Source organism: Aulonocara stuartgranti, assembly GCF_965226115.1.
Source record: "Aulonocara stuartgranti genome assembly, chromosome: 13".
In the NCBI taxonomy this organism is placed as follows: Eukaryota; Metazoa; Chordata; class Actinopteri; order Cichliformes; family Cichlidae; genus Aulonocara; species Aulonocara stuartgranti.
The window spans coordinates 12,208,446-12,234,329 of NC_138949.1; the positions used below are offsets into that span (position 1 = coordinate 12,208,446).

The 25,884-nt window shown below is 39.6% G+C and overlaps 2 protein-coding genes and 1 long non-coding RNA gene across 5 annotated transcripts in view; 1 reads left to right on the forward strand and 2 right to left on the reverse strand.

Annotated features, from left to right (window-relative positions):
- vit (vitrin) overlaps positions 1-3,179 on the reverse strand; it is a 21,343-nt gene extending 18,164 nt beyond the window's left edge. Inside the window, exon 1 of one of the 3 annotated variants that reach the window (XM_082557766.1) lies at positions 2,888-3,179. The gene's annotated coding sequence lies outside the window, so the exon portion shown is untranslated. The remainder of the gene's footprint in view (positions 1-2,887) is intronic. The other 2 variants (XM_082557765.1, XM_082557767.1) reach the window with 2 other exon arrangements.
- The window catches only part of LOC309720660, a 17,831-nt gene extending 899 nt beyond the window's left edge, over positions 1-16,932 (forward strand). Inside the window, exons 2-3 of the long non-coding RNA XR_014280550.1 lie at positions 548-694; positions 15,800-16,932. This is a non-coding gene — a long non-coding RNA (uncharacterized lncRNA). The remainder of the gene's footprint in view (positions 1-547; positions 695-15,799) is intronic.
- Positions 4,377-23,699, reverse strand: LOC309720658 (visual pigment-like receptor peropsin). The gene is made up of 8 exons (XM_082557768.1): positions 22,667-23,699; positions 21,755-21,841; positions 9,169-9,385; positions 8,355-8,560; positions 6,448-6,547; positions 5,463-5,567; positions 5,154-5,377; positions 4,377-4,982 (listed from the first exon to the last, which is right to left on the reverse strand). The coding sequence occupies exons 1-8, from the start codon at positions 22,739-22,741 to the stop codon at positions 4,524-4,526; spliced, it is 1,473 nt and encodes a 490-aa protein (XP_082413894.1). The 5' UTR covers positions 22,742-23,699; the 3' UTR covers positions 4,377-4,523.
- Positions 23,700-25,884: the final 2,185 nt, after the last annotated feature.

Here is a 25,884-nt window from a genome sequence, read left to right on the forward strand (position 1 = left end):
CAGAGACAAAAACAGCAAGAATAAGAGATAGCTTATACTCAAAATAAGCAGAATATAATATGTTTGATCATCTAATTATGCAGAAAACTGCTGTTACTAAATTATATGAATATACAGGCAACCTGCCCTTACCCATTTCCCTTCCAGCTTCAGTCCAAATTATTGTTGGATGTTGACTATGCTGCAGTAAAGTGATATCAATGTTTTAATCTCAGTCCTACAAAAAGAGAAAACATTTTCCCAGAATGCTAAAATATTTCTTACAGACTCAAGAGTGAATTATCAACTGCTTCAGCACCATCCTATGCTGCATTTCCATCACATGTTTAAAGAAAGATGTGCTTGTCAGGCAAACTTAGGTATGCTGTGTAAATATCCTTGTAACAGTCTTGGAGTACTAAGATACCGCAAGCCATTCTCTTCCATAGCTCTCTATTAACTCTCTACAAAGGTTGCGGCACAAAACAGTGTAGCTTGTTGAATAAAAACTAAGATCACCAAATCTTTCCTTAGTGCATTCATGAGCACTGACATGGTTTTTCCACAGTGCTGTGCTTTGACAGGTAGGCAGATCACTGATGCACAGTTGGGACTACAATTTTTCCTCCCGAGTGAAGAAAAACGAAGCTGGAAACAAGCTGGGACAGATATGTGCATCTACAGTGCAGGAGTCAGATCTGCAGTAAGAGGAGAGGTGAGTAAGTGCGCTTTCATAAATGAAGTGAACTGCTGATCAAACAGATCAGGTGTAAGGCAGCAATCTCCCAATTTTACAAATTTAGAGCGACAAATTAAAAAAACAATCAAACAAAGCAAAAACGTAATTTAGTGTCTATGCTTCACTGAGAAAAAGGATGACATCATAGTGGAAAAAATGAATGACAAACAAAAATGATGACAATTTGGAATTTATGTTCTTAGTGTGAGTGTCTAAATGCCTCCTTTTCATGGCAATGAAATGGTGGGCAAATGATATCCTTTGACAAACACTTAGGGGAGTTTCCTGTACAGTAGATAGTGAATCCTCAGAGACTTGCAGAGACACAGTCTTGCATGCTGACATGCACATGCACACACACGCAAACACACTCTCTACTAAAGAAGCTAAAATAAACAAAGATTTGGGATAACTTATCACATGCTCAGATAGCTTTGGAGAATGCTTATTTAAGGACTTTCAGACATTTAGCATCGAGACAAATCACAAACACATTGTCCTACATACTGCTGAAGTGCCCTATAGTTTGCGTTCGCCTAAACTTTAGATAAAACATGTGTAATTTAAATAGCCTAGCTTTGCCTCTGAGGTTGCATCAGCTATATTCTCGGTGTTCATTGGGATCTCCAGCATCTAATTTCAGCTGGGTGGGGATACAAATCAAACAAACCATTGACATGGTAACAAGTATGAAAAAAGCTACAGAAAGACCAAAGTGATTTTCACAGCCACTACAAAGGCTCTGTGCATGAGCCTTAGTCACTTTGTAGAAAGCAAAGCAGCTCAGACAGCTCACATAGTTTAAGGCATTAAAGTCCATTTCAACTAACACTGTCACTACAATGTGGATTACCTGCACCGAACAGTCTTCACCAAGATTACACAGTGCCGAGCTGTTTTGCACGAAACCAGCTAATCTGATGTTGCTAGTGAAATTAAAAAAAATTCAGCTGCTGTGAAAACTTTCACAATGCATAAAGCAGGAAAAAAAAATCACATTTTGCAGGAGCAGCACAGGTATACAGTGGATGTAATGTAAACAGTGGCTGTCTGTGGGTACTTCAAAGACCAGCACATAATAGGTTTTGGAAGCATAGGTACAGACCACAAACACTTATAACTGGTGCATCTGAGTCTTCAGAGTGCTTTATTTGAACTGAAAGCACACAGTTGTTGTTTTTTTCCTCTAATGCAGCTTCTGCCAAGTAAAAGGTACTTCTGCATTTCAGCAGTGCCACATTTCTAGGCTGGAGTGACCTGTGCAAATGCAACAAGGGTACACACTAAAGGGGACTGAGGCTTATTTAAATATCACGACCAGCTGAGAACTTGCTTTCACCAAGTTCCTGGGTGATTGCATGCCCAGAGCGAGAAAGTATTTACACGCACACCCGTGCCAGGCAGTGTTAAATCCCACCCTTCACAGGTGTCAGAATTGTACTGTAAGCATGCTGGATGTGCCAAGTGTTGTAGTAACAAGCCAACTAAGGAACCATAAGAGAGAGATCAAAATCAGACACCAAGGAAAGCCAACATGTCTCTACAAGGTCATTTCTGTAGCCTTTTGGGCTGTGCTGCTGCTGCTGACTATTTGTTTATCCAGCACAGCACAGGCTGAATTACTTTAATTCTTGGCACTGGCTTCAGTGCAAGCCAGAGCCTGTTTATGTTCTGCTGCTGGACATACTGTATAGAGACCACCTGCCCTTAATCAGTATGTTTCAAACCAAACAGAACAGAAAGACACAACACATAAGAAGATAACGTACAAGAAAGTAATCCAATAGCTGAAAAATTCTTGCAGCTGCAATAATTTAAAGCTCTGGCAGAATGATTCCTTTCAGGATAAAAGCTTGGGTAACTTAGATCCTTGTGTTTTATTTTATTTAAAAAGAAAAAATAAAGAACTTTAAAAAAATAATTTAAGCAGCACTAGGTTTATTCAAGCAACTTGTTAATGCAACTTTCTCATGAAATAACATGAAAATCAAAAATCGAATCAAATCAAATAACATGCGATGTTGATTTAAAATCCCCGACAGAAAAAAATAGGACTAAAACGCGTTGGAAGCCAATTACGCGCGTCGTTTAAATAATTCCTATGTGGAGCTGCTTGTTAGCTCTGCGTTCAAAATTCAAAATCCTCGCTGAGTAATGATGTGTGCTTACCTGATTAGGTATAATAATCCTCCGAGGTTTAAAGGGGTGATTCCCAGCGCAGGTTTCCTGGATCCTTACTCTTTCATTGAAAAGCAGTTTAACGCGTGTGCGAGCGCTCTTCCACCTGGAGTTTTTCTCCTGCCTGAGCGCAGCGCTCATTAAAAGTGGAGAACGGGACGGGGGCGAAGTTTCTCCTATTTGCCCGTCCCACTTCAGGCTTGCAGCTCTTCACCCAAGCAGAAGAAGTAACCCGGGGCCATCGAGACAGCGCGCAGACAAGTGTTTTCTCTCTCTCTCTCTGAATCAAATGACGCACTGCCTTAGTAAGCCCACTGAGGGAAAAAACAAACTATGATTCTGACTATATGTTCTAAAACTCATTCATCCCGATTACCTGGCTGACAAATGAACCACCTAAGATGAGTGTGTCATCTCTCACCAGAGCAATCATTCCTCCACAAATAAACCGATCAACACCTGTTTGGGAAACACTTCAAAGTTAAATCCACTGTCACTTTGGGGGGTTGCGGCTTTTGACATGCAGTTGCGGTGTACCCTACAGCTCATGTACAAACACACACACACACACACACTGACTGCAGACTACACAGACTTTTACTACAAGCACAGTAGGTATGGGTGGCTCTAATGAGCCCGAGGCCGTTTAGCTCTTAATGTCTGGTGTAAATGTCCTTCATGTCATTACCGTGCAGAAACAAAAAGTTGTCCTAAAAAACAAAAACAAAACACTCATCTTTTGATTAAGCTGATCTTTTAAGTTTTCCTTCTTTTCTGTCATGCATGTACTGTTACAGCGGTGAATGCTTATATTATATTCAGTATTATTTTTAAAAAAGTCAAGTGTTCTCAGACAGCTTTTTCTACATTTACTGTAGCTCCTACATACCTCTGGCTGTGAGGACAGCAGCCTAATCCATCTGCCGTTCAAGCCTTTTGTTTGCCAGGGGCAGCAAATCAGAAGAAAGCTGGTTTAAGAGGAGAGTGGCCTTAAAGAAAGATGCACTAAATCAGCTTAGACAGTGGGTGATTCAGGGGCTGTAGCAAGGCTGAGGATGAGATAATAAAGCACGCAAAGCTACTCTAGAAGAGAATTTGGAGTTGGAAATGAGAAGGAATCGGCCCCTTTAAAATAAAACCATTTCCTTGTGAGTGATGCGTAAACACACTGAGAAATAAAACGCTGTTTCTCAACAGAGTGTGGACTGCAGGATATAAGGTAGATCTGAGGGTATGAATGCCCTCAGGGGACACGGGGGAAATAGTAGGATACTGTGCCATCACATTGCTTCGGTTGAGTTAAGGACACTTCAGTGTTTCCAGATGTTGTTGTGCATCTCTAGTCTCGCTATTTTACTGACTGCAGATTTCATGAGCTGGGCACCTTTTAAAAAAACACATGCATTGTTCCAGTTTGGTTTGAGTGATTGTTAAAACACTCCTAACAGGACCTGGAAATAAATACTCTTTGCAGCAGGGATGAAACTTAAAATAATTTATTAACACTGGTTGCACATACAATTTATTAAGATGGATAAGACCATAACATACAAAAAAATAAATAAATAAATACTCCCAGTCTCCCCATAGAATTCAAGTATTGGTTGAGGTGAAATGGAAACAGTCTTCAGAGCCTGTCACACCAGTACTCTGATGTTTCAGTGTAAGAGGGCACGTCGATGTGGAAGACCTGTGGGTCAGACGGAGGAGTCTGAGGAGGGCTGTTGACCCCCGAATCACTGTCGTGCTCAGATTGGTTCAGCTCTGCAGCTGCACTTTTCACTTCCAGCTTCTGGCCTGGAAGTGATTCAGGCGGGGGCGGGGCCTCGGCTTTTGGCGTGATGTTTTGCAAGTGCACCACCTCGCTGTGCTCTTGCGCGCACGGCAGAAGTACCAAAATATCCTTGCGAAATTTGGAGCTCATGCCGAAGTAGATGAGCGGGTTGTAAAAACTGGCAGACTTGGCAAAGAGGCGGGTGATGATACTGGTTGTGCTTGGCACGTGGAAGCCCCAGGCTGACCACATAGACACCACTGCATATGGTGACCAGGCCAGGATGAAAGCAGTGCAGATTACAATGGAAATCTGAAAAGAGACATAAGGAAACTATTGTCAGCACTTGAGTAACGTGAAAGGAGGTTTATGACCGAGCGGGCGCTTTTAAGTAGACCTTTTAAGAGTCCCTTTTTACATTTCTAATCAAGCCTTTCAATAAACCCTCCACAACTAGACTCGACTATTTTCCTTTTGTCCTACCCTTGTGACGTCCCGCTCCATTTTCCTTTGGCGGGCGGTGAGGTAACCGTCAGCTGACATAGCATTCGTGGTTTTCACTGTGTTGATAATGGAGATGTAGGAGAAGAGCATGATCATCACCGGGATGAAAAAGCAGAAGATCAGGATGGATATGATGTAGGACTTGTAAATAGTGGAGTAATTGGCTTTGGACCAGTCCACTTCACAAGTTCCATAACCTCGATCTAAGAAACACGAGATACAAGGTCAGATCACGGCTCTGTTGTCATGTTGCATGAAGCACCGTTAAGTCCGATGCATAAAACAGACCTGTGTAGCTGCCCCAGCCCAGGAGTGGAGCAACAGACCAAAAAATCCCTCCAGTCCAAATGCAGATTAGTGACACAGCAATCGTGTTGATGCTGATACAATGAGCTGCGAGAAGACAGAGCAAGGACAAGTAACATGAGTACAGCCTGCTATTCTCACACCGTGGAACTGACTGCAGGATTGTTTGCAGTTTAAAAACAGTTTAAAGGTCATGATTTTGGCAACAGAAAAAGTTAGATGCAGAATTTTTGACTTGCTATGAATTTTTGTTGAACAATGAAGTCTTTTCTTTTTTAACAGCCTTTGCTGACATCTGCGACTGAAAAGGGCCTCTGTTGATAAAGTGTTCAAGGGAAGAAAATAATAGTTTGTTCTATTTCCAGGCAACGAGCAAACGTCTAATTTAAATATCCCATATTATACGTGCAGAGCAGTTTTCAAGGATTTCAGTGATTTTAATACTGAGCTGTATTTTGCGTATTATCTGCACTGGTTTACCTGCACATTTCATTCTCCTAACTCATTTGCACACAAAAACACATGCAGTGGGGTTTTTTCAGATTTAGATTTAGTATAAGAGCGAAGGTTTTAGCAAACGCAGCTGGTGCCACACCACATTTACCACTAATGTCCATAGTTTAACGGCAAATGTAAAAACACTCAGGTTAACATGAGCAGCCACAAACAATAAAATCCTTTATCCCTCGCCGACAGCAGAAGCAGTTGCTCAACTAAATTTCCAGCATAATTAAGGCATTTTTTAACATCAGTTGCAACCCCCAAAATAGCAAATCTCACTTCAAAATAAGTTAATAATGTCTTTGAGAAATAAAAATGAAACTGCTGGAGACGAGTGGTCGTTATTTCCACAGCTGAAGCCTGTAATGAGCTTTCATTAGCACTAAAAACACCACACTCTCCTGTCAGATAAGAGACTGCTGCTGGAATGCGAGGAAGGCCAAAAGGCTGGGCTAAAGCTGTAAACCTTTGTTTGGATGGCATCCCTTTATGTATCTGGTGATGCTGATCACCGTCAAGGTGTTGATGCTCGCGAGGCCGAAGAGCAGCGTGAAGAAGCCGTCCACCTGGATGGAAAGAGAGAGAGAAAGATGGACTGGTAGTTCCTGATGTCACGTCTTCAAAATATCTGTGAGTGGTCAGTGACGCCTCGGGGTAGAGAGCCAGTGCCTGTCTAATGTCAGACCTTTGTCTGCCGAGTTTGCTTTAGATTTTATCAGATAGAGATGCTTCAGATAAAGAGCTCTTCCTCCCTTTTGGTCAATATGCTCCAGACACAGAGCCTTTCCTCTGATGTAAGCTGTACAGGTTCAATAAGAGGATGCTAAAATGGAAAATCTTTACTGCGTCTGCTAATTTGTAGATATTAACTTATATCACAGGAAAATTTGATTTGACTCTCAAATATGGCAACACATGGAGCTTTGTTGCAGTCAGCCCAATGTTTGGGAATCTTTTAATCACAGCTCTTCTTAAAGGAAATGATGCTACTGTGTTTCAGTCTGGCCCCAACTATGTAACACCCAGCTCCTGCTGTGCCATTTCCAGGTGATGGGGATCAGTTGAGGTCTGATTACTTTCTTGATCTTCCTTAAATGTAATCCTATTACTTCCAAGCATCACGTTTTTTCACCCTCATTTGGCAGAAAACTATCTTACTAACATTGGTATGGTTTTTATTAAGCGTTAATCTTATGTTTCATTTTAGTTCTTATAAAATTTCAGGACCCTTTGCAATAAAAATAGTGGTTTAGTGCAGTTTAGTGCAACTAATCTGTCTTTTATTTGGCTCTCAAGAAGGTGATGTAAACTTTCATAGACCTTTTACACTGCTGCATCATTTCTTCCTCCGAACTTTCCTTCTGTAATGTCACATGATCCTGAGAGGCTCTTTCATATCTAATAATGTCCTGCCCCACCGAGTGTGAAACACGGGGATGAGGCCCAGCTTGCAGCTCGCTCATGTCCCATCACGCTCCATGCAGTAATGTGCTTCTCACATGCCTGTCTCCTTCACCTTTCTATTCTTTTTCTCCACTATTTCTGTCACTTTTTACCTGATTCCCTTATTTACGTCTGAGGCTCCCTGCCTTAGCCCACTTCTCTTGGGGGAAGGTGAAATAAGAGAGGTGGGGTACTTCCCTTCCCAATATTTCTCTTTCACCGGAGATTGGATGACTGAGATATGAGATCATCTCTGTGACTGTAGGGAAGCCTAAGAGCAGCAGAGCTTGAGTTACAGTATCTCTTTCACTTAGATTTTTAAAGTTTACGTTCTCCAGACTAAAATATATTCTGGTTACACCGGCTTGTTTTTGTATGACTCCTCAGAGACTTCACTCGCTGCAGCACGGAAATCACAATTTCTACCACGCCTGGCTTCGAGCAAGAAAATATCCTGGATGAATTCCAAGCTAAAGTATGACAAATATTTCTTTTCAAGCTGAGGCTGTAGGAAGAGAAAAACACAGAAATGAATGGTTAAATATAAGATCCTGCAATATAAGTGCATGTAGGTATAAAATTCAACAAATAGCCACCAAAGCAGCTCTTAACCGTTCACTGTTTGGTTGTTGACAGGTGCCCTACTGCTAGAAGAAAGGCCTCCACAATGGTAATCTTATCACGATTTAACCTCCAGCCCACATGTCTACTAGAATAATCCCTTTCACGTACACACACCCACACGCATATACACCTTACTGTTACACTTCCACAGATTCTTTTAATGTACTTTATTAACTGAGGGCTGGCCAAAGACAGCAGATGCACACGGATGGTTTTTTGGTGACTCTGCACAGTCATAGCTCCTGCGATAAGACTTGTTGTTCCAAATGTCAGTATTTTGAAGTCTTGTTCGAGTTTGGCTTTTACCTGGCAGGTCCAGATCCAGGTGATCAAATATCCATCATCCTTGAAGATATTGAATATTTCTAGGATTCCCCGGGAGTAGCCGAATATTGAAATGCTGGCATCAGAGATTGCGAGGTTTAAGGTGAGCAAATCGGTTGATTGAAGTGTGGCCCGCTGCCTGTACAGGACAAACATCACTAAACTGTTTCCAAACCAGGACAGCCATCCTGCAGGGAGGGAAGCACACAGAATATTCAGGGGATACCTAATTAACCACATAGCATAGGATACTAAATCTTATGGTAGCATATGACATTGTATGGTGTTTTATTTTATTATATTTTATCATATTGTATCATATGTAGTAGTATAGTACTATTAGATAATATGTTACATACAGTATAGGAACATGTACGTATGTATCATTGCTGTTAGTTCTGGATCTCATCCTGAAGTGACTCCAATAGTGTGAATAACCCGTGAAGCTCAGAGTTAAACCCTTTTACTCTGTAGTCAGATAACAAGCCAACAGGGTCCCTTTCTTTTTATATCTCAGACTCTGTGTTACACAAAATCTCTCGACTATCTTAGCTGGCACGGTCCAAACCAAACTGTGGGTGTCAGCTGTGGACTGGCCTTTGGAAACAAGAGTCGGTTTTGTTCTTGACACTTGAATAATGTGTGACTCTTTCATGCGAATGTAGGAAATACAGTATATCAAGCAATACTGACACAGTAGCATAACGTACAATCCAAGTAAACATATTTCATCTGCAAACAATACACATAATGCAAAAAATAAACATTGCATTCTAGCGTATGGTGGTTTACTTACCCAGCACTAACAGGTAGACTCCAATGATGGTCTGTCCTTGATCAGACAGAGGAGGGTCTGTATGCAGGGTGCTCAGGTTATTATTCCTCCATGGAATATTCACCACCTTCAGAGTGAAAGCCTTCAGCGTCAGCTCCATGGCCTGAATTTCGATGCCTATGCATGAATTCTTTCTGTCCTCTTCAAAATCCCTGCTCTCCTCTGCTTTCAGTAGACACTGCAGTGACACACGAGCAGGGATGACCGGTCAGTTCATTTTAAATCCAGCTTAGACACAGTCACTAATACCTCACTACTAACTGTCCAAATGACTGCAGCTGTAATCCTATCTACTGCTTAACAACTAAAAAGATAGAGGTTTTGGGTGGAAATTTGAGGCAACAGGGAAAGGTTCAGTGGGTTATAGTCTAATTTTCAGAGTGGCTTCGTAAAGCTTAAAGACAAAGGTCTCGTCTCAAGCAAAGCTATCTTAAAGCCCTCAGCAGAGATCAAAGCGGTGCTGAACAATTTCAAACGCCATCTTGTGCATTTTCTTTGAATTGTGTCCTGCAGGTTTGTGTGAATGCCAAACAGGAATTAATGACTGAAGCTTTTCAGTTGGGCAATAGCACAGAATTGGTAGTAAAATTTCAATATATTACTATTAATAATGTTCTGAAAAATATAAATAAGAAATGTATTTACCCTTATCCAGTATTAACAGGCGCCTAACATCAAGTGTTTGGGCAGCATTTACATTTAAGAAAATTTTATTGTATTTAGTACATAAACATAATGTAGGTGTATCTACTGGATAATAGATACTGATTTTTAAATAACTGTACATGAATAACTTGACTTTATTATAAACTGTAATATTATGCTGCAGTATATTTCTAACCAGGCAGCTCATTCTCATTCTCTCGACAATACTTTTGTCATAGATATAACACATTTTGGGGTCAACTTGAAAGAGAAAGAGATATGAAATGTAAAAGTGAGGTCAGAGGTCAAATGTGATGTAATATTTGGATACTTAGAATCCCCATACAAAAGCCTAATTTCCTAAATGTTGCGAATGGCAGTAAGAAACATACTTTGAAATAGAGTTTCAGATCAATCTATTGACTTGAAGAAAAGATGAGAGCTCAAATGTGATGATACTTGAAGTCTTCATGCAGTACTTTCTGTATGCTGACAGCAAACATCACACTTGTACGAATTATAGTTAAAGTTATAAGGATTTTTGCCATTTTTTGATCAATAAATCATTAAGTTAACCTAGAAGACCTTGGTGGATGTAACCAAATTTTAATGGAGTTTTAACATGACTACGCTCTACACCCCTACAACGTTTTAGGGGTCAATTCAGAACATTTCAAGCCCATCATTTTAACAGAATGACACGCACACATGTAAACACTACTAAGAACATCTGTGGAGGTAACAAAAATCAATCCAAAAACAATAATAAAAAAAAAAAGTGCTGGGATACTAATAAAATTGAGCTTTGTCAGCTTTTCCATCTTGACCATTCAAATATCTGCTTACACTTTTAGTCCAACTCCTGAACTACTCTCAAGAGTTGTGTTCCTGTTTCTGTACTTCCATTTAGGAGGTGATGACTTTAGACCTGCTGCAGTAACCACACGTTGTCTAAACACAGATGACATTCATCTAAACATACACTAAACCCCAGAAATATCATATGAAGCATAATTTAGTTTGTTTGAGCTAATGTGTGCACTGAGAAATGTGCTCTGATGTCAGAGTGAGAACATCTGGCACTTCAGAAACACGATCTTTATTTAGCTCCACCAACAGATGCTGGTGCAGTGTTATTGATTAACATTGTTTTGTTCTGTGAAAACTTATAATTGCAGCACATCTCCCCTCGTCCACCTTCTCTCCTTCTTCTCTTCACAGTGAACTTCTCTGTGGTGACACACCCACCAAAGGGGTATCCTGAACACCCCCCCCTCAGTTTGTATTTAGTTCACAGTGTGCACCTTGTTTCTCTCTTCTGGCTGCCACAGTTCAGGATGTGGTGGGAAGGGCTGCTTGTGCTTCTGATGCCAGATGCCTCTGTGCTTCCGCGTCTTCTTTCAGCCTCTGAAAGCCAGCGAGCAAGAGAAGGAAGGAGCCAAAGGGGAAAATGAACCTCTGACCCCAACTGTCACCCGTCCAGCAGCAAACACTGAATGCAGTCTTTGCACACCATACCTTCAGCCAGAGACTCAGAATGACACTGTTGCTAGATGTTAAAGTTCCTATTTTTGTTCGCATAATATGAAGTCATGACACTGTTGATATCAATTTCCTGCAGCAGGCTGGAAAGCTATCCTCCTACAGTGAAATTAAGATGATTAGGAGTGCATGTTATAAAGTCATTGTTTAGTGCAGCTGCTCCTGAGATTAAACTGTTGCTAAAGGACAAAGGACAAAGAAGACCCCACATCCAATCTACAAGGACAAAGCTAAAGACAATCACATCTGTCCACAGAGGATAAATGTGTGAAGCTGGCATCTTGTGGTCTGTCAGCTGCTGTGCAGAGATGTGGGCTCTGTTCTGACAAAAATCCATGAATCAAATACAGGTTTTGCTGAGTTAAGCACAAAGCACTGGCACCCACCATACACCGCACAGTGCTTAAGTGTTGCCACATTACAGGAAGACGACAAGATTACCTTAGCGCTCACCTGTATACCTTGGCACGTGTTTGAGTTCACAAAGCTGGGCAATCACGGTGCACCTACAGTAGGTCACTGTATCTTTCTCTCGATCTCGCTCTGTCTTAAGCAAAGCCAGAGACAGAGCAAGCAATTTTCCAAATGGAAAATCACAGACACATATGCTATTATGAAGGTGTGTGTTAAAGGCTAAGAGCTGTCTGAAGGCCACAAAGCCTCTCTTCACTGGGGACATTCACCAGGTCAAGAAACCAATACAGGATCTGCTTGAAAAAAAGTGTGCGTACTTTTTCCCTCCCTGTCACTGAACGACAGACACAGGGACTGATTGTATGAAAGTAAATGGCTTGCCTGTCATTTTCGTCTGCTAGTCCATGCGTGGCATTCGTAGAAATACATTTTCACATCTACAGGAAATCTGTAATAAAAATTGTTCGAGGGGGTTTCTCAAAAGGTGGCCTCTAGCAAGGCTGGTAGTAGTGACGGTGATTCTACAATTTATCATAAATGGATTAGAAGTAAAGCTATTTACTGCCTCTCCATGCCCCTGTGTGCTGGGTCGTTAATATGAATAATAATCTCTGCAAGGCTGAAGCCTTTTAAAATTTCCTGCAGTGGCTCAGGAAGTAGAGCAGATCATCTACTAATCAGAAGGTTGGTGGTTTGATCGCTGGCTGCTCCAGTCTGCATGCCAAATTATCCTTGGGCAAGATACTGAGTATGAATGTGTGTGAATGTTAGATAGAAAGCACTTAGACATAAGAACAGTGCTTGTGTGAATGTGAGATAGCTGTGCTCAAGCAGAAAACTGCTATATAAGAACCAAGCCATTTATATTTTACATAAAATAGGGGAAAAAACTTCAAATCAAATCAAATCAAATCACTTTTATTGTCACATCACATGTGCAGGTACATTGGTACAGCACATGTGAGTGAAATTCTTGTGTGCGAGCTTCACAAGCAACAGAGTTGTGCAAAATACAATAATGTAAACAAGCAAAATACAAGAATGGCTACATCTGAAACTAATAAATATATGTACAATATATAATAGTATATGCATTTCAAGGAACATCGAGCTGGCTTACTGGCGATGGGATGGGATAGGTCCCATTAAAAAAAACACAAACCACGAATGCCTGCCCACAACATGTTCACACCTATGCTTCAAAGGCTTCGTCACTCTGCGCAAATATAATTTCACACAAGTGAGGAATATGTTTAAACACCGCGGGGAATCTTTTTACCCAATGACATAAACTTAAAGCTTCATGCTACAGTTAGATGCTTTGAAAAAGTTATAATTAAAATGTGGATATTACACGTTGTATGTGAGGCAAAGCTCTCATGAAGTAAACAGAGACCACAGTTCCTAAGTTCACCTCAGACAAAGACCAGACTGATTTTACTGTTCCCTCTGCACCTAACTGTTTCATGACTCCACAGCCAAGCCTGCTATAACCACAGATTGCTGCTCAAAATATAATTATGCTAAAATAGTGCATGGTGTTACAGTGTTAAGTTGTCCAGTTGAGCTGTCTGAAATTGCACAGAGGAAATGAACACTTTATATTATTGGTCTTATCTGCCAGCTTTTTATTTTCAGGACAAAAGTGCAGCACTTTTGTCTAAAATACCATTTTTTTGGATAACACCTTCATATAAAGCCCATATGAAATAATAGATGAATGGTTCAGTATGCATTTGAAGTGAACACAGGCTCTGTGTTGTGACCAGCAAGCAATGTGGACTGGTTTTGTGGCTCAAGATCTTTGGCTCTGGACCACATGCAAACATTTTTTTGGGCACTGGGTCTAGTTTGCAATTTCTCTTCCTGAGTGTGTTTGTGTAAGCAGGTAACTTATGTAAGAGAGTCTCACTGAGGGCTGAATGTTCGCCTTTCCTAAAGCGGTCTGCACATCACCTTCGACATAAAGGGATATTTGGCCAAAGTATAAATGCGGAAATATCAACCTACAAATCAAACTCTAGATCCTGTAAAACCTTACGTCCTAAAAGTATGTGAATACAACTGGTCACCTAGAGCCACGTGCTTTTCAAGACTAAATCTGACAGATGACGGCTTATGCTTCCATTTAAGTTTACATGGAAGCGCTAGTAGCTGATGTGAATGGCCAGCTCTTTGCATCAGCCTTCTTTACCTGTGCTCCAACACTGGAACTCTTCTTGAAACTTCTGGGGACTAAGAAAATTAGTGATCTCCTTTGACATCTTGAAGGAATCCAACCTGTCCCTTTGCATGATGCGTTGCAACACATAGGTGCCTGCTGGTGCGGGACAGGGGTAAACATGTTTCAGACATTTTAAACCTTTTAAAAAGCGTGACCTTATTAGTAACAGAAATGTCCACAGCTGTCCTAACGCCTCATCAGGGTGAGTGAGTTGACCCGTGTTTGACAGAAGGTTAGTGGGCTACATTATTATCCTCTCCCTGAGCAAAAACTTGTTATGCTTAATGATGACAGCTTCGCTACACCTAATCACCCATATGACACATGCCTGGCTGGGCTTAAATAAGACAGCTGTTACTGACCTGTTTACTTGGACGTCAGTGTAGCTCCTAAGCAAGAACATTTATACCTCTAGTCTTAAATTACTAAATTTCAGACAGTTTTAAAAATGTAAATGTTTTCTGCAACTCAGAGGAAGAAAAATCCAGTTTTTGTTGTCGTTAGCAATGTGCTAGGTGTCACTAAGCTAATAGCCAAGCTAGTTAGTGCTAGCTAGTGTGTACACAAGGCTAGATTAGTTTCCTTGTGATTACATTGAGTACCACGTAATTATAAGTCCAAACGGTGCATGTGCAGTTGTGGTCCGAAGTTTACATACACTCATCACAGGCAATGTCATGGTAATGTGGGGCTTTTAATAACTTCATTTAACAGTTCTTTTTCTAGGGTAGAATGATTGTACAGGATACATCTTCAACGACTTTAAAAACAGGAACTGGGTGGACAGGTTGGAATTCATTTTGAATTTCCTCTAATCCACATAATCAAATTTATACGTGAAAGCTCGAATATTCACACCACTTACCATTTGAACAATACTAATATTTGCAAATTTTATTGTAACTTGTACAGCCTCCAACAGAGAAATTGGGAAAGTACAACAATAGAAGAGAATGGTACTTTTAGGGATACTTTAACACCCCCACTGAGGGTCTAAACTCGACAATGCTAAAGACAGAAACTGAGGAATCTGAGAAGAAGAAGGAAGAAACATATTTGTAGTGACATCTATAAAAATTCAGTCCTTTTCTTTTATTTGCAGATGTGGAATGTGTACAAAATCACTATTCATGTGTAACAAAAAGCTATTTTTTCAGAGACACCCACATGGCAGGTAGAGGCTTTTATAGACAAATCATGTTTTTCGTGGTTTTAGTTCAGTTACAATGAACAACATCCACTTTGGGTCATTTTTCATCATCCCCACCTGCATTCCTACTCATTATCATTTATCCACCAACTGCAAAGTTTAAAATTTAAACTTGTTTAAACTTTCACTCAAACCAAAATATTCTAACAACATATTCTGTTCTAACTGACCGCATTCCTGTTTTCATGCTTTTTTCATTTGGCACCCTTAAAAGGATTAGTCCAAACAAATACATATATTTCTTTATAAAATAAAAGCAAATGGTTAAAGTGGGACTTTACTTGAGTTTTATTGTCAAATAAAGGAGAATTATTCTAGAACTATTGCCTGTCAACTCATTTTAATACAGTCATAAAAAAATAAAGTTTAAGTTATTCAGTACCATCAGTAATGTTTCTAAACAATATTAACATTGAATACGACTCTGAAGCACAGTGAATTATTGGATCATTTGCCCCTGTTGGAGGAAGATGGGTGGAGTCTTGTCAAGGCTGAACTGAAGCAGCAGCAGATTCTTTCTTCCAGAAAAACCTGAAGTGCTTTTTCTTCTTTTTCAGGCACAGTTCTTGGAGATCTTTGTTCTGCACTACGATACTTCACATCTCTTGGAAAAGCTCTTCATGCTGCACCTAAAGTTTTTTTTTTTACACCTTTTCTTCAGTTTTTCTTATTTTTCTTGATACTTTCTCAAAGTTCTTTGTTTTTCTCTTGCAATTGTTTATATTTTTATTCTTGAACTTTCTTTTCATTGTGCGTGTCGTTGTGTTTTTTGTTGTACATTGTCATGGATGGCCAGTAACTCTTGATGTCTCCTCTGCAGTTCTTGAAGCGCAGACGGGATGTCTTGATGGTTTTCTCCTGTTGTCACTTCTCCTTTTGCATTTCAGTATTTGTATACTGCGCTAAGTTCCCTGCAAATGGGTATCTTTTCTCACCATTGCCTGGATTATACTCTGCATTTCAGTGCATATTTCCTCCAGTTCTTTTTTCTTGTACTCAATTTCAATGTTTTTGTCATTTATTTCCTTGTAAAATACTCATAATTCAATATTTTTCCCCTGGAAGTCTTAGAGAAGATGTTGCATCTCTCTCTGTCTCTTCCAGTCTTTCCTTGTCTTGTTTCTGTCGTGCATTTCTTTGGAGCATTTCATTAAACATCACTTGAAGCCCTTTGTTTTTTTTCCTCCATGTTCTAGAGCAGGGGTGTCGAGCTCCAGGCCTCAAGGGCCAGTGTCCTGCAGGTTTTAGACATCACCCTGGGTCAACACACCTAAATCAAATGATTAGTTCATTGCGAAGCCTCTGGAGAACTTGAAGGCATGCTGAGGAGGTAATTTAGCAATTTAAATCAGCTGTGTTGGATTAAGGACACATCTAAAACCTAAGGCCTTTGAGGCCTGGAGTTCGACACCTGTGTTCTAGAGCTTGCACTGCATCTCTTGGTGTTTTTCGTAAAGTTTGCCCTGCAGGTCTTTGTATTTAGCTTCCTTTTCTTCTTTCTCATTTTCCAGTTGTGCATTCTTTTGGAGCGCTTCATTCATTATCACTTGAAGCCCTTCGTTTTTCTTCTCCATGTTCTGGAGCCTGGACTGTATCTCTTGGTCTTGTTCTTGAAGCTTGCACTGCAGGTCTTCGTATTCAGCTTCATGCTCTTCATTTCTCTCTGCTTCTCCACTTGAGTTTTCTCCTCTTTCAGCTGGGTACACATTCAAATGTTACTGTCAACAGCTATGTAATTATTAGGATGACCTATTGTAGTTTCTACGAACAATTCAAAACAAATTTTCACAAATTACAATATAGTTGTAGTTGAAAACTGAGCCAAAGCCTTAATCATGTTGAGCAGAACTATTTACAGCAAAACAGACAAGCAGAGAAACATACACAGAATTGTTTAAGCCCTTCAGAATGAAAAATCAGACTGCCACTCCTTACATCTGGACAAAATGCAAACTGTTGACAGACTGTTGACAGACTCGCTTTTATACCCTCCCATTATTGTGCAGAATCAACTCACTCACTCAGGTACCCAAAGGACAGATTTGAAGTCTGTCACTGCCATGTAATGACAGCCATCCTGTTCAAGCCATATGTGGAATATTATGAATGCTGTTAAATGTTAGCAATTATTAATATGTTCTATGTCAAATCATCAAACAATGAATTTGGGCAAAACAGAATCTATCTTGGCTTCATAAATTTGTTGCATTTCTTTAACCATGTTCTCCAGGTGTTGTTTTTCCTTTATACAATGCTGAAATGCTCTTCTGAAGGCTTCATCCCACTGAGGAGTGCTGGAGTCATCTCTTTGTCTTAGGTTCTGTTTCTTCTCAGAAATTTTGGTACCTTGAAACAATGCTTGAAACAAAACTCCTTCAAATGTCTTCAAAAATATACAGACACTTATTCCAGTGTTAATAAAAACTTGACGTATACCTTGTGGCATCATGTCTTAGAACTGTCAAATCTCTTCCTATAGAATTTCTTGACTCGTTCAAATGGCACATAAATTTGTGCGTTTAGTTCCTCAGTAAGGCATGAAAATTTGGGATGTTAATCGTGACTCGTTACTTTGACGTGAAAGTTACTTTTTCTATCACCTGAATATTTACCACTTCTATATTTAACAACATTTTACAACTGCTAATATAATTGTGAAATTTTTGAACCTTCACAACTGAACTGTGTCATGAAATTACCTCTTCATCTTCTTTTTGTGAAGATTTTTCTTGCAACCATATTTCTCTTGAAATATGCCTTTAAATTACAATACAATCAATCTTTTTTTAAATTTATTAGTTTTCAAAAGAAAAAAAGAAAAATGTTCATTCTACCTTACTTGTATGCTTTAGTAAACAAGAAGCAAATTCAGGTCAGCGCCTTCGAACAATGAGGCCGCTGTGTTGTATCATGGAAACGTCGATGCAGTTTGTGGTCTGTTTATTGATTCCACTGATAGCTCCACTGATATCTTTGGAGAAAGTGGGTCAGCCATAGATGCTGAAAGAACAGGGAACTGTGCAAAAGGCACTGAAACAAAGTGAGTTGGTGAGACAGGCTGAATGTCAAATAAATGTGTTACAATGCAGTAGTCAATGAGTAGCCATGTAAAATACAAAAACAGCTCAGTGTTCTTATGAGATCATTTCTCATCCCTGAGCAAGGGTATTTATTTGGCTCACAGTGATCAGGTGCATGCAGACAGGTGATAAATGTGAGTAATTTACATAGATAAATGCACAGAACACAGAGGATTTTCAGCAGCTCTCTCCAGCTCATTTCCATATGTGTGGGTTCAACCTCTGAGACCTGGTCTCACTTAAAAGAAAGTGCTTTCCTGACCACCTGGACAACATACCAGACAGTCCTTAGTGGGTCACTTAAAAATGCAATGCACAGATGCAAAACACCTGGTACAGTCTGGGCCATTGGGTATCCGGTCTTTAAGTGACGACGTGATAAACCGGGGTCCAAACTACTCTGCGTTTTTATTACCACTATTCATTTTAAAGCTCAGTATATTATTTGAAAGTCCCAATGCAGCTTTCTTTAACAAAACAGACTGTACCGTCATGTCAAACACAGCAGGCAATGAGCAAGAACAGCTAATAAAGTTAGCACAGAATCTTGTTCATTTATTAGCTCCAGTCATTTAAAAGAACATGTCACAATCTTGTACAGATTCACAAATACCCTACCTAATCTCTGTTCTAGGACGCCCTCTGGACCCAGTTCAAATGCTCTCTACAGAAAAGGGCAGAGTTTTGGGTCCATAATTATTTTCTTTTTACATGTTTCCTTTAGCTGGCATTATGCAATCTTTTAGTGACATTTCTTAGCATTTCTATGCTGATGACATTCAACTGCATATGTCCTTTAACCTCCTGTGACCCGAACTCTTCCATTACATGCATTTTTAATTTCTCTTTGATATTTGGGCCGATTGGGACCTGATGAATGTAAAAACAAAGAATTACCAGATCTTTTTTTTTTACCTAATTTTTGTTTCTAAGAAAAATGAGAGCCACATATGAGGATATTCGTTTAAAATTTCGATAGAACAGTGGCAGTATAATGTCCTCGTAAGTGGATATCAGGCCCCCGTAGAGCAAAGTTTAGTATTTTGGTCTAAATAACCCAAAATGTGATGTCCACATATGTGGACGCCAGGTCCTAGGAGGTTAAGCCTCATCAGATGGATAGGCTGTCCACCCTAGTCCAGTGCTTAACTCAGGTTTCTGATTGGCTTTCTAGCAACTAACTTGTTTTAAACACGAACAAGACAGAGACCATGATCATAACTCCTCCTGAGCTACACTCTAAAATCAGTCAGGTTCTTGCTTCTTACTGTCCTTCTGCTAAGTCAAATATTCGAAATCTTGGAGTAACATTTGATTCTTCTCTGGGCCTTGACTTACATGTAAAATCTTTGTCTCGTTCCTGTTTCTTTCGTTTAAGGAACATTTCTAAACTGCTACATACGGTCTCCTTAGGTGAACTGGAAACAATTGTTCATGCATTTGTGTCATCCCGTTTAGATTATTGTAGTGCTCTGTTACCAGCTTTGACAAATCATCTCTTTCTTGCCTCCAAGCTTTACAAAATGCAGGAGCCAGACTAGTAACTCGTTCTAGCAAGCAAGCTCACATTACTCCAATTTTATATTCTTTACATTGACTCCCAATTGATTTTAGAATTTATTTTAAAATTCTTGTTTTTTGACATACAGAGCACTAAATGGCCAGGCCCCAGGTTATTTATCCAAGCTTATACAATGCCAAATACAAATACACCACTGCTCGTTGTCTCCACTCACAGATAGTTTGTTGGTTGTACCCCGTATACGACTGAAGACAAAAGTGGACAGAACCTTTCAGTCTGTGGCCCCAAGGCTGTGGAACAGTCTACCAATACAACTACGTTTGGTTAACTCTGTGGAATCCTTTAAAAAGCAGTTAAAAACTTTTCTGTTTAAACAAGTCTTCTGTTGATCAGCACTTTTTAATTTTTTTAAATTTACATTTAACCTTTTATATTGCGTATATTGTCTGTTTTGTTACTTAACATTCTGTTTATTTGAATCTTTGTGTACAGCACTTTGTGACTTTCTATGAAAAGCGCTTAATAAATAAAATTTACTTACTTACTTAAGCACTCGCATACACATTCCAGAGAAATCAAAACAGAGACACAGAGAGCAAGATTAAAGAAAAAAGAAAAGCAAAAAAAATCTGCGCTAGAGGCATGTAGACCATGACAGACGTACTTTTAGCTGAAGCTCATGATAAGGAAATGACCATAATCCAAGCATGATGTAATGAATCCATGGATGACTTTTTTAAGGTCTGCTTGAGATCAAAATAATAATAATAATAATAAAAATAATTTTTGTAACATTTCTTAGCTGGGACAAACAGTTTTTAAATCAAACCAAAATTTAGAGTTCAAGGGTCAATATTTAAAAATAAACCTATACAATAAGCTTTAAACAAAGAATCATGTTTGACTTGACCCAGAAATATTTTTAAGGAGAAAAGATTTCTTCATCTTTTCAGAAAGTGCTGAACGTTGAAGTGACATAAAACGCTGAATGACACTGACTGATATAGAAACACATCATATTATTTTGATATGATGTTGTATTTATTAATGATTACTGCTGCTCCTCCTTCTTTTCGTGTCCCTCCTGCAGCTCTGTCTTCTCATGTGTCCTGCTTGTTCTTGTGTTCCTGCTGCTCCTATCGGTACTACTGCATCTCCAGCCGCTCCTGACACATTTCCTGCTGCTCCTGCTCCTCCTTCTGTTTCTGTCGCTCCTGCAGCTCCTGCTACTTCTGCCGCTTTTCCTACTCTTCTCGTCATTTCTCCTGCTCCTCTTTGTGTTCCTGCTGCTCCTATTGTTTCGACCGTGCGTCCTGATGCTCATGCTCCTCCTGGTCCTCCTTCTTTTTCTGTCACTTTTATGGCTCCAGCTTCTCCTACCACTTCTCCTGCTCCTGTTGATGCTGTTCCAAACGCACCTGCTACTCTTACCATTATTGTTACTCTTACAGCTCCGGTAACTGAATCTGAAATCTGGTAACTGAATTAAATGCCTATATCATAACAATTCAAGAATAATTTCATTCATACACACACAGACACACAAAGACAGACGCACACACAAATATATATTTTAAATCTTTTGTAAATTTGCACCAAAGCCAATTCTATCTATTGTCTTGCAAATGTCTTCCATAAATTGTAATCAAGAATTCTTTGCCTTTAATATCTTTCATATCTCAGCCTCTAACCATGGCCTAATTTATTAGTGATAAATAACGTTTGAATAACAGCTAATTATTTACTTTTCTGTTGAAAGCATTTCACACTAAGTAGCAAGCAGGTACCTTAGAACAGCAACACATCTACAGGTCCACACTGTGTTTAGAAAAGTTTAACATTAACGTGGACACTGACTGTCAGCTTTACATGTCCACTTTATCATCTGTCACTTTCTGAGCAGTCCTTACCTTAGAAAATAATCTCTTCTTCCTTTTCTGTCCTCTGTTTTTCTCCACTGCAATCCAGAGCAATTGTGTATGCATCTTCCCAGCATCCTACAAAAATGTTTCATTCTGTTAATACTATGACAACATTCATTTGAATTAAAAGTATTCAAGGGCCTTTGGCACATTAGCAACAATCAACCTGGTTTCTATATTTCAAAATTTCATGTTTTTGTAAAATAACAAATTTTCCCCAGTCTCCAGGAGCCTCTGAAATGGCACAAGTCTCAATTTTTTTCAGGAAAGAGAAGCATTAAAGTGCCAGTGTGTGTTTTTTTTACTGATGGATGACACAAATTCAAGTGTGCTTTCAAGCATAAAATACAATTAAAACAAACACACACTCACACACACATGTACACATAGATGCATAGTTTCTGTAGCTAAATAACAAACAACACCAGATCCTAAGATACAAACATTTTCATGTCTCTGTTATAGGGTGTTGACTTTGTCTAGAGGCAGGCTGCAAAATGTTTAAACATGGTTGGTGTAAGAATGGGCTGTAAGAAAGTACTTGCTTTGTTATACCACACCAAAAGAATTACAAATACCCATGTACAATGCCATTGTCTCCTAAACCCAGTTAGACAAAATAAATAAGGAGGGATGCCAATCTGGAACAGTCTTTTATCTCCATGATCAGTGACAGGAGCATTTCTTTACTTCAGTAAAATTATTACAAATCCAGTAAGATAATATGCTACTACAGAGCAAAAACTTACTGAAGTAATATATATATAATTCAATTTTCTTTTGTAACAGCAACAGAAGTACAAGTCCACACTGCTTTTAGAAAAGTTTAACATTAACGTCACTGCCTTGTCACCTTTACGTTTCCACTTTATCATCTCTCACTTGCTGAGCAGTCCTTACCTTAGAAAATAATCTCTTTTTCCTTTTCTGTCCTCTGTTTTTATCCACTGCAAGCCACGGCAATTGTGTGTGCATCTCGCCAGCATCTTACAAAATGTTTTATGCTATTAATGCTATGACAACATTCTAAAGGCACCTGACACATTTACTAAGCTCCACCCCTGGTTACGATTGAGTAGCAATCCGGTTGTTCAGTCTGACGTCACTAGCCGTGTCTGGGTCTAAACTCCGCTGCAGGTCCATATATCAAACGATCACTATGGCATTACTGAGAGTTGGAAAAACAGTCTAAAGTCTTTCATCTTTAATAAAATGATCAGCGTTCTGCTCTACCAGGTGTAACAATTGAGTTTAACATCCAGGCATCCATGAAAATGGAATTTATGACATTTAACGGAGTTAGAAGTTAGCAGGAAGTTAGCTCGCTAGCTTCTATCTAAATACAATATAGCATGTCCTGACTGCGGGGTTTTGGAAACAAATTCAAACGTACAGCTCTGTTATCACTTCCAACATAAATGAAGACAGAAAACGAAACAGCAGTGACGTTTGTAGGGTTACTGAAGTTTGGCTAGCTGGTATATAATGATGTGCTACGTGACCGCTAGCGACACAGCTATGCTAGCATAATATGAACAAGCTAACTTTTTTTCCACTCGATAAAAGTTAACGTGAGTGTTTTCGGTGGTCAGGAACAAATGTAATCGCATGGCAGGGTGCTGTAAAAGGACAAAACTTCAGCCAGGAGAACAACTGAGATAATCCATCCACAATACGAGGTTAGTCATTCATATACTGCTGCATGGGCTGGGCTGTAGTTACATCCTAACGTTTTAAAAACTGAGCTTAAATAAATGATTAGCGGTAATAAAAGCCGAGGGAGGTCAGCAGTGATCACTGACTGTTTTAGGAGCTTTTTGAGATCAAATATAAGAAAATACAAAACATTAAACATGTTAACAACACAAAATCCATATTGAACGCAGACTACTTTAGGCCCGGAAGTAGGATTCGTCGCGTCATCACTGAACAACCGGATTCGGTCTTTAAGTGATGACGTGATAAACTTGCGTCCAAACTAAGGCTGTTGTTAGTTAAATGATTTTAAACTTGTTCTATTTAATCTGAACAAGCCTCTGAGAGATGCAGTAGTCACTGTCGGTTTTTCTGGGTTTTTATTACCACTATTCATTTTATAGCTCCGTTTTTAAAACCTTACGATGTAGCCCTTGCAGCAATAAATGAATGACTAACCTCGTATTCTGGATGTATTATCCAAGTTGTTCTCCTGACTGAAGTTTGGTCCGTTTACAGCACCCTGCCCTGCAATGGCATTTGTTCCTAACCATCGGGAACCCTCACGTTAACTTTTATCGAGTGTAAGAAAGTTAGCCATACTCCAGCTTTACTGTGCTAATGTGTTTATATTATGCTAACCGTAGCTGTGTAGCTAGCCACCACCTAACACACACAGCCAGCTGTATCCAGCTGTATCCAGTAACCATACAAACCTCATTACTGTTTAATTTTCTGATTTCATTTATGTCAGAAACATAGAAATCCCTCAGTCAGAACATGGTGTGTGTGTTTGCAAACAGCTGAGCCAACGGCTTAATCTGCTCTGTTACAATTACACCTAGCATCTTTTTTTTAAGCAGATGCAACACACCTTTCACCAAAAAGTAACACCTCATAAAAATTCGAGAAGCCATAAATCTGCGATGAAAGCAGAGCAAGGAAGGATATGATAAACTTGCTTTTCCTTTGAGGATTACACTGCCACATGTCCAATAAAAAAACATGCCAGCTTAGTAACTGATCTGATCACAGCTAGTATCTTAATTTTTGCTAACAAGCAGAATAAAAAACTAAAATCTGCAACCATATTTTACATGTTTAAAAAAACATAGTTTATATAGTAATCAATCTGTTATGAAAAAAGATTATTTGGAGCCATTTTTGGCTTCTTGGTGTGTTTATGTATGCACACTAGTCTCTGCTTTTGAGCTCACTGTTTGGTGTGTACCATCTCCTGGGGCAAATATCTGTCTCTTTCGCTGCTAAAAGCCCCATTACGTTCACTAACTATGCGATAATTCTGTCTGCCAGCTGTTTGGTGATAAGTAGGTAGTGCACAGGTACAATGGAGTGGTGAGAGTGGGCCCATCAAAAACACTGACCTGGCAGAGCTTATGGCAGTTGATTCCTTCCTCTGAATATCCCCATAATTGCTGAAAGCAGCCACATACAATATGACGCATATGGCATTTTCATGCTTTTTACATTTCGTGTCACTGCAATAAGCTGTAAGCTCTGTGGCTTTGAGGCTCAGATGGGCATGCAATATAATGCCAGGTATCAGTGGTATCACTGGGCACACTGTAGAGGTAAATTCACACTTTACTTTAACTTTAATTATACAGTGGTTTCTACAGGATGCTGCAGTGGCACACATTAAACTTTAAAAGCCTCGGTGCTGTGCTACCCTATCATACACTGTATCAAAATTACTGTCTAAAACATTTAATAATTACAGCAGGATTTCTTCCTGTTCCTTATGTGGTACTTTCTCGGATGACATCACTTTGAAAGCAGTTGACACATGCAGCTTCTTCTGTGACTCAGCCCTCGTGACGTACATTTCGGCTCAGTATGCGTGTAATTAAAGTTTGTGATGTTTGTATTGTTTCCCTGGAAAGAAATCACAGCAAGCGCTGACTTGAGGGATTTCAAAAACACCGCTCTCATAGTGGCCTCATTCTTTCTCTCCAAGCGATTACGCTGCTTGATTCACTGCTTTGTATAGGGGCACCTCTGTTTTACAGGTCATGTGGCAGAGGTCAGAGTCTGCACTTGGATCAACTTAGTACTGCAGGGTGATCTGTTCGGTTCTGAGGCTCATGCTCAGTGGCAGAAACCAATCCAGAAGGGCAATTTCCACTTGGATTTCCTAAAAGAAGTCTATAAAATAGCGTAAAAATATGTGGTGTACTGGGTTATGTTTTGTGTTGTGAGCAGTGCTGTGAGAAACTGCAAGATGCTCTAGGCCCCATGGAGATGAAAGAGCTCCTGCCCTCTTCCTGTGCATGTGGCCAGGACATTCTGCTTTGAAACATCCCGATAAAACAAAATCTCACCATGGTGTCTTTGAGAGATTTTGTTGTGCTAGACAGAGGGACACCAGGGGGGCTATGGACACAGTATGTTGACTTAATCAT

What these genes read in the sequence shown, in the direction of transcription:
- LOC309720658 (XM_082557768.1), bottom strand. Translation starts at nt 22,741, where the DNA reads ATGCACACACAATTGCCGTGGCTTGCAGTGGATAAAAACAGAGGACAG. An exon ending in AGAAGAGATTATTTTCTAAG is followed by an intron (nt 9,386 to 21,754) that starts GTAAGGACTGCT and finishes GTGTCACTGCAG; the next exon opens with TGTCTACTGAAAGCAGAGGA. An exon ending in TGGAGCGGGACGTCACAAGG is followed by an intron (nt 4,983 to 5,153) that starts GTAGGACAAAAG and finishes GTCTCTTTTCAG; the next exon opens with ATTTCCATTGTAATCTGCAC.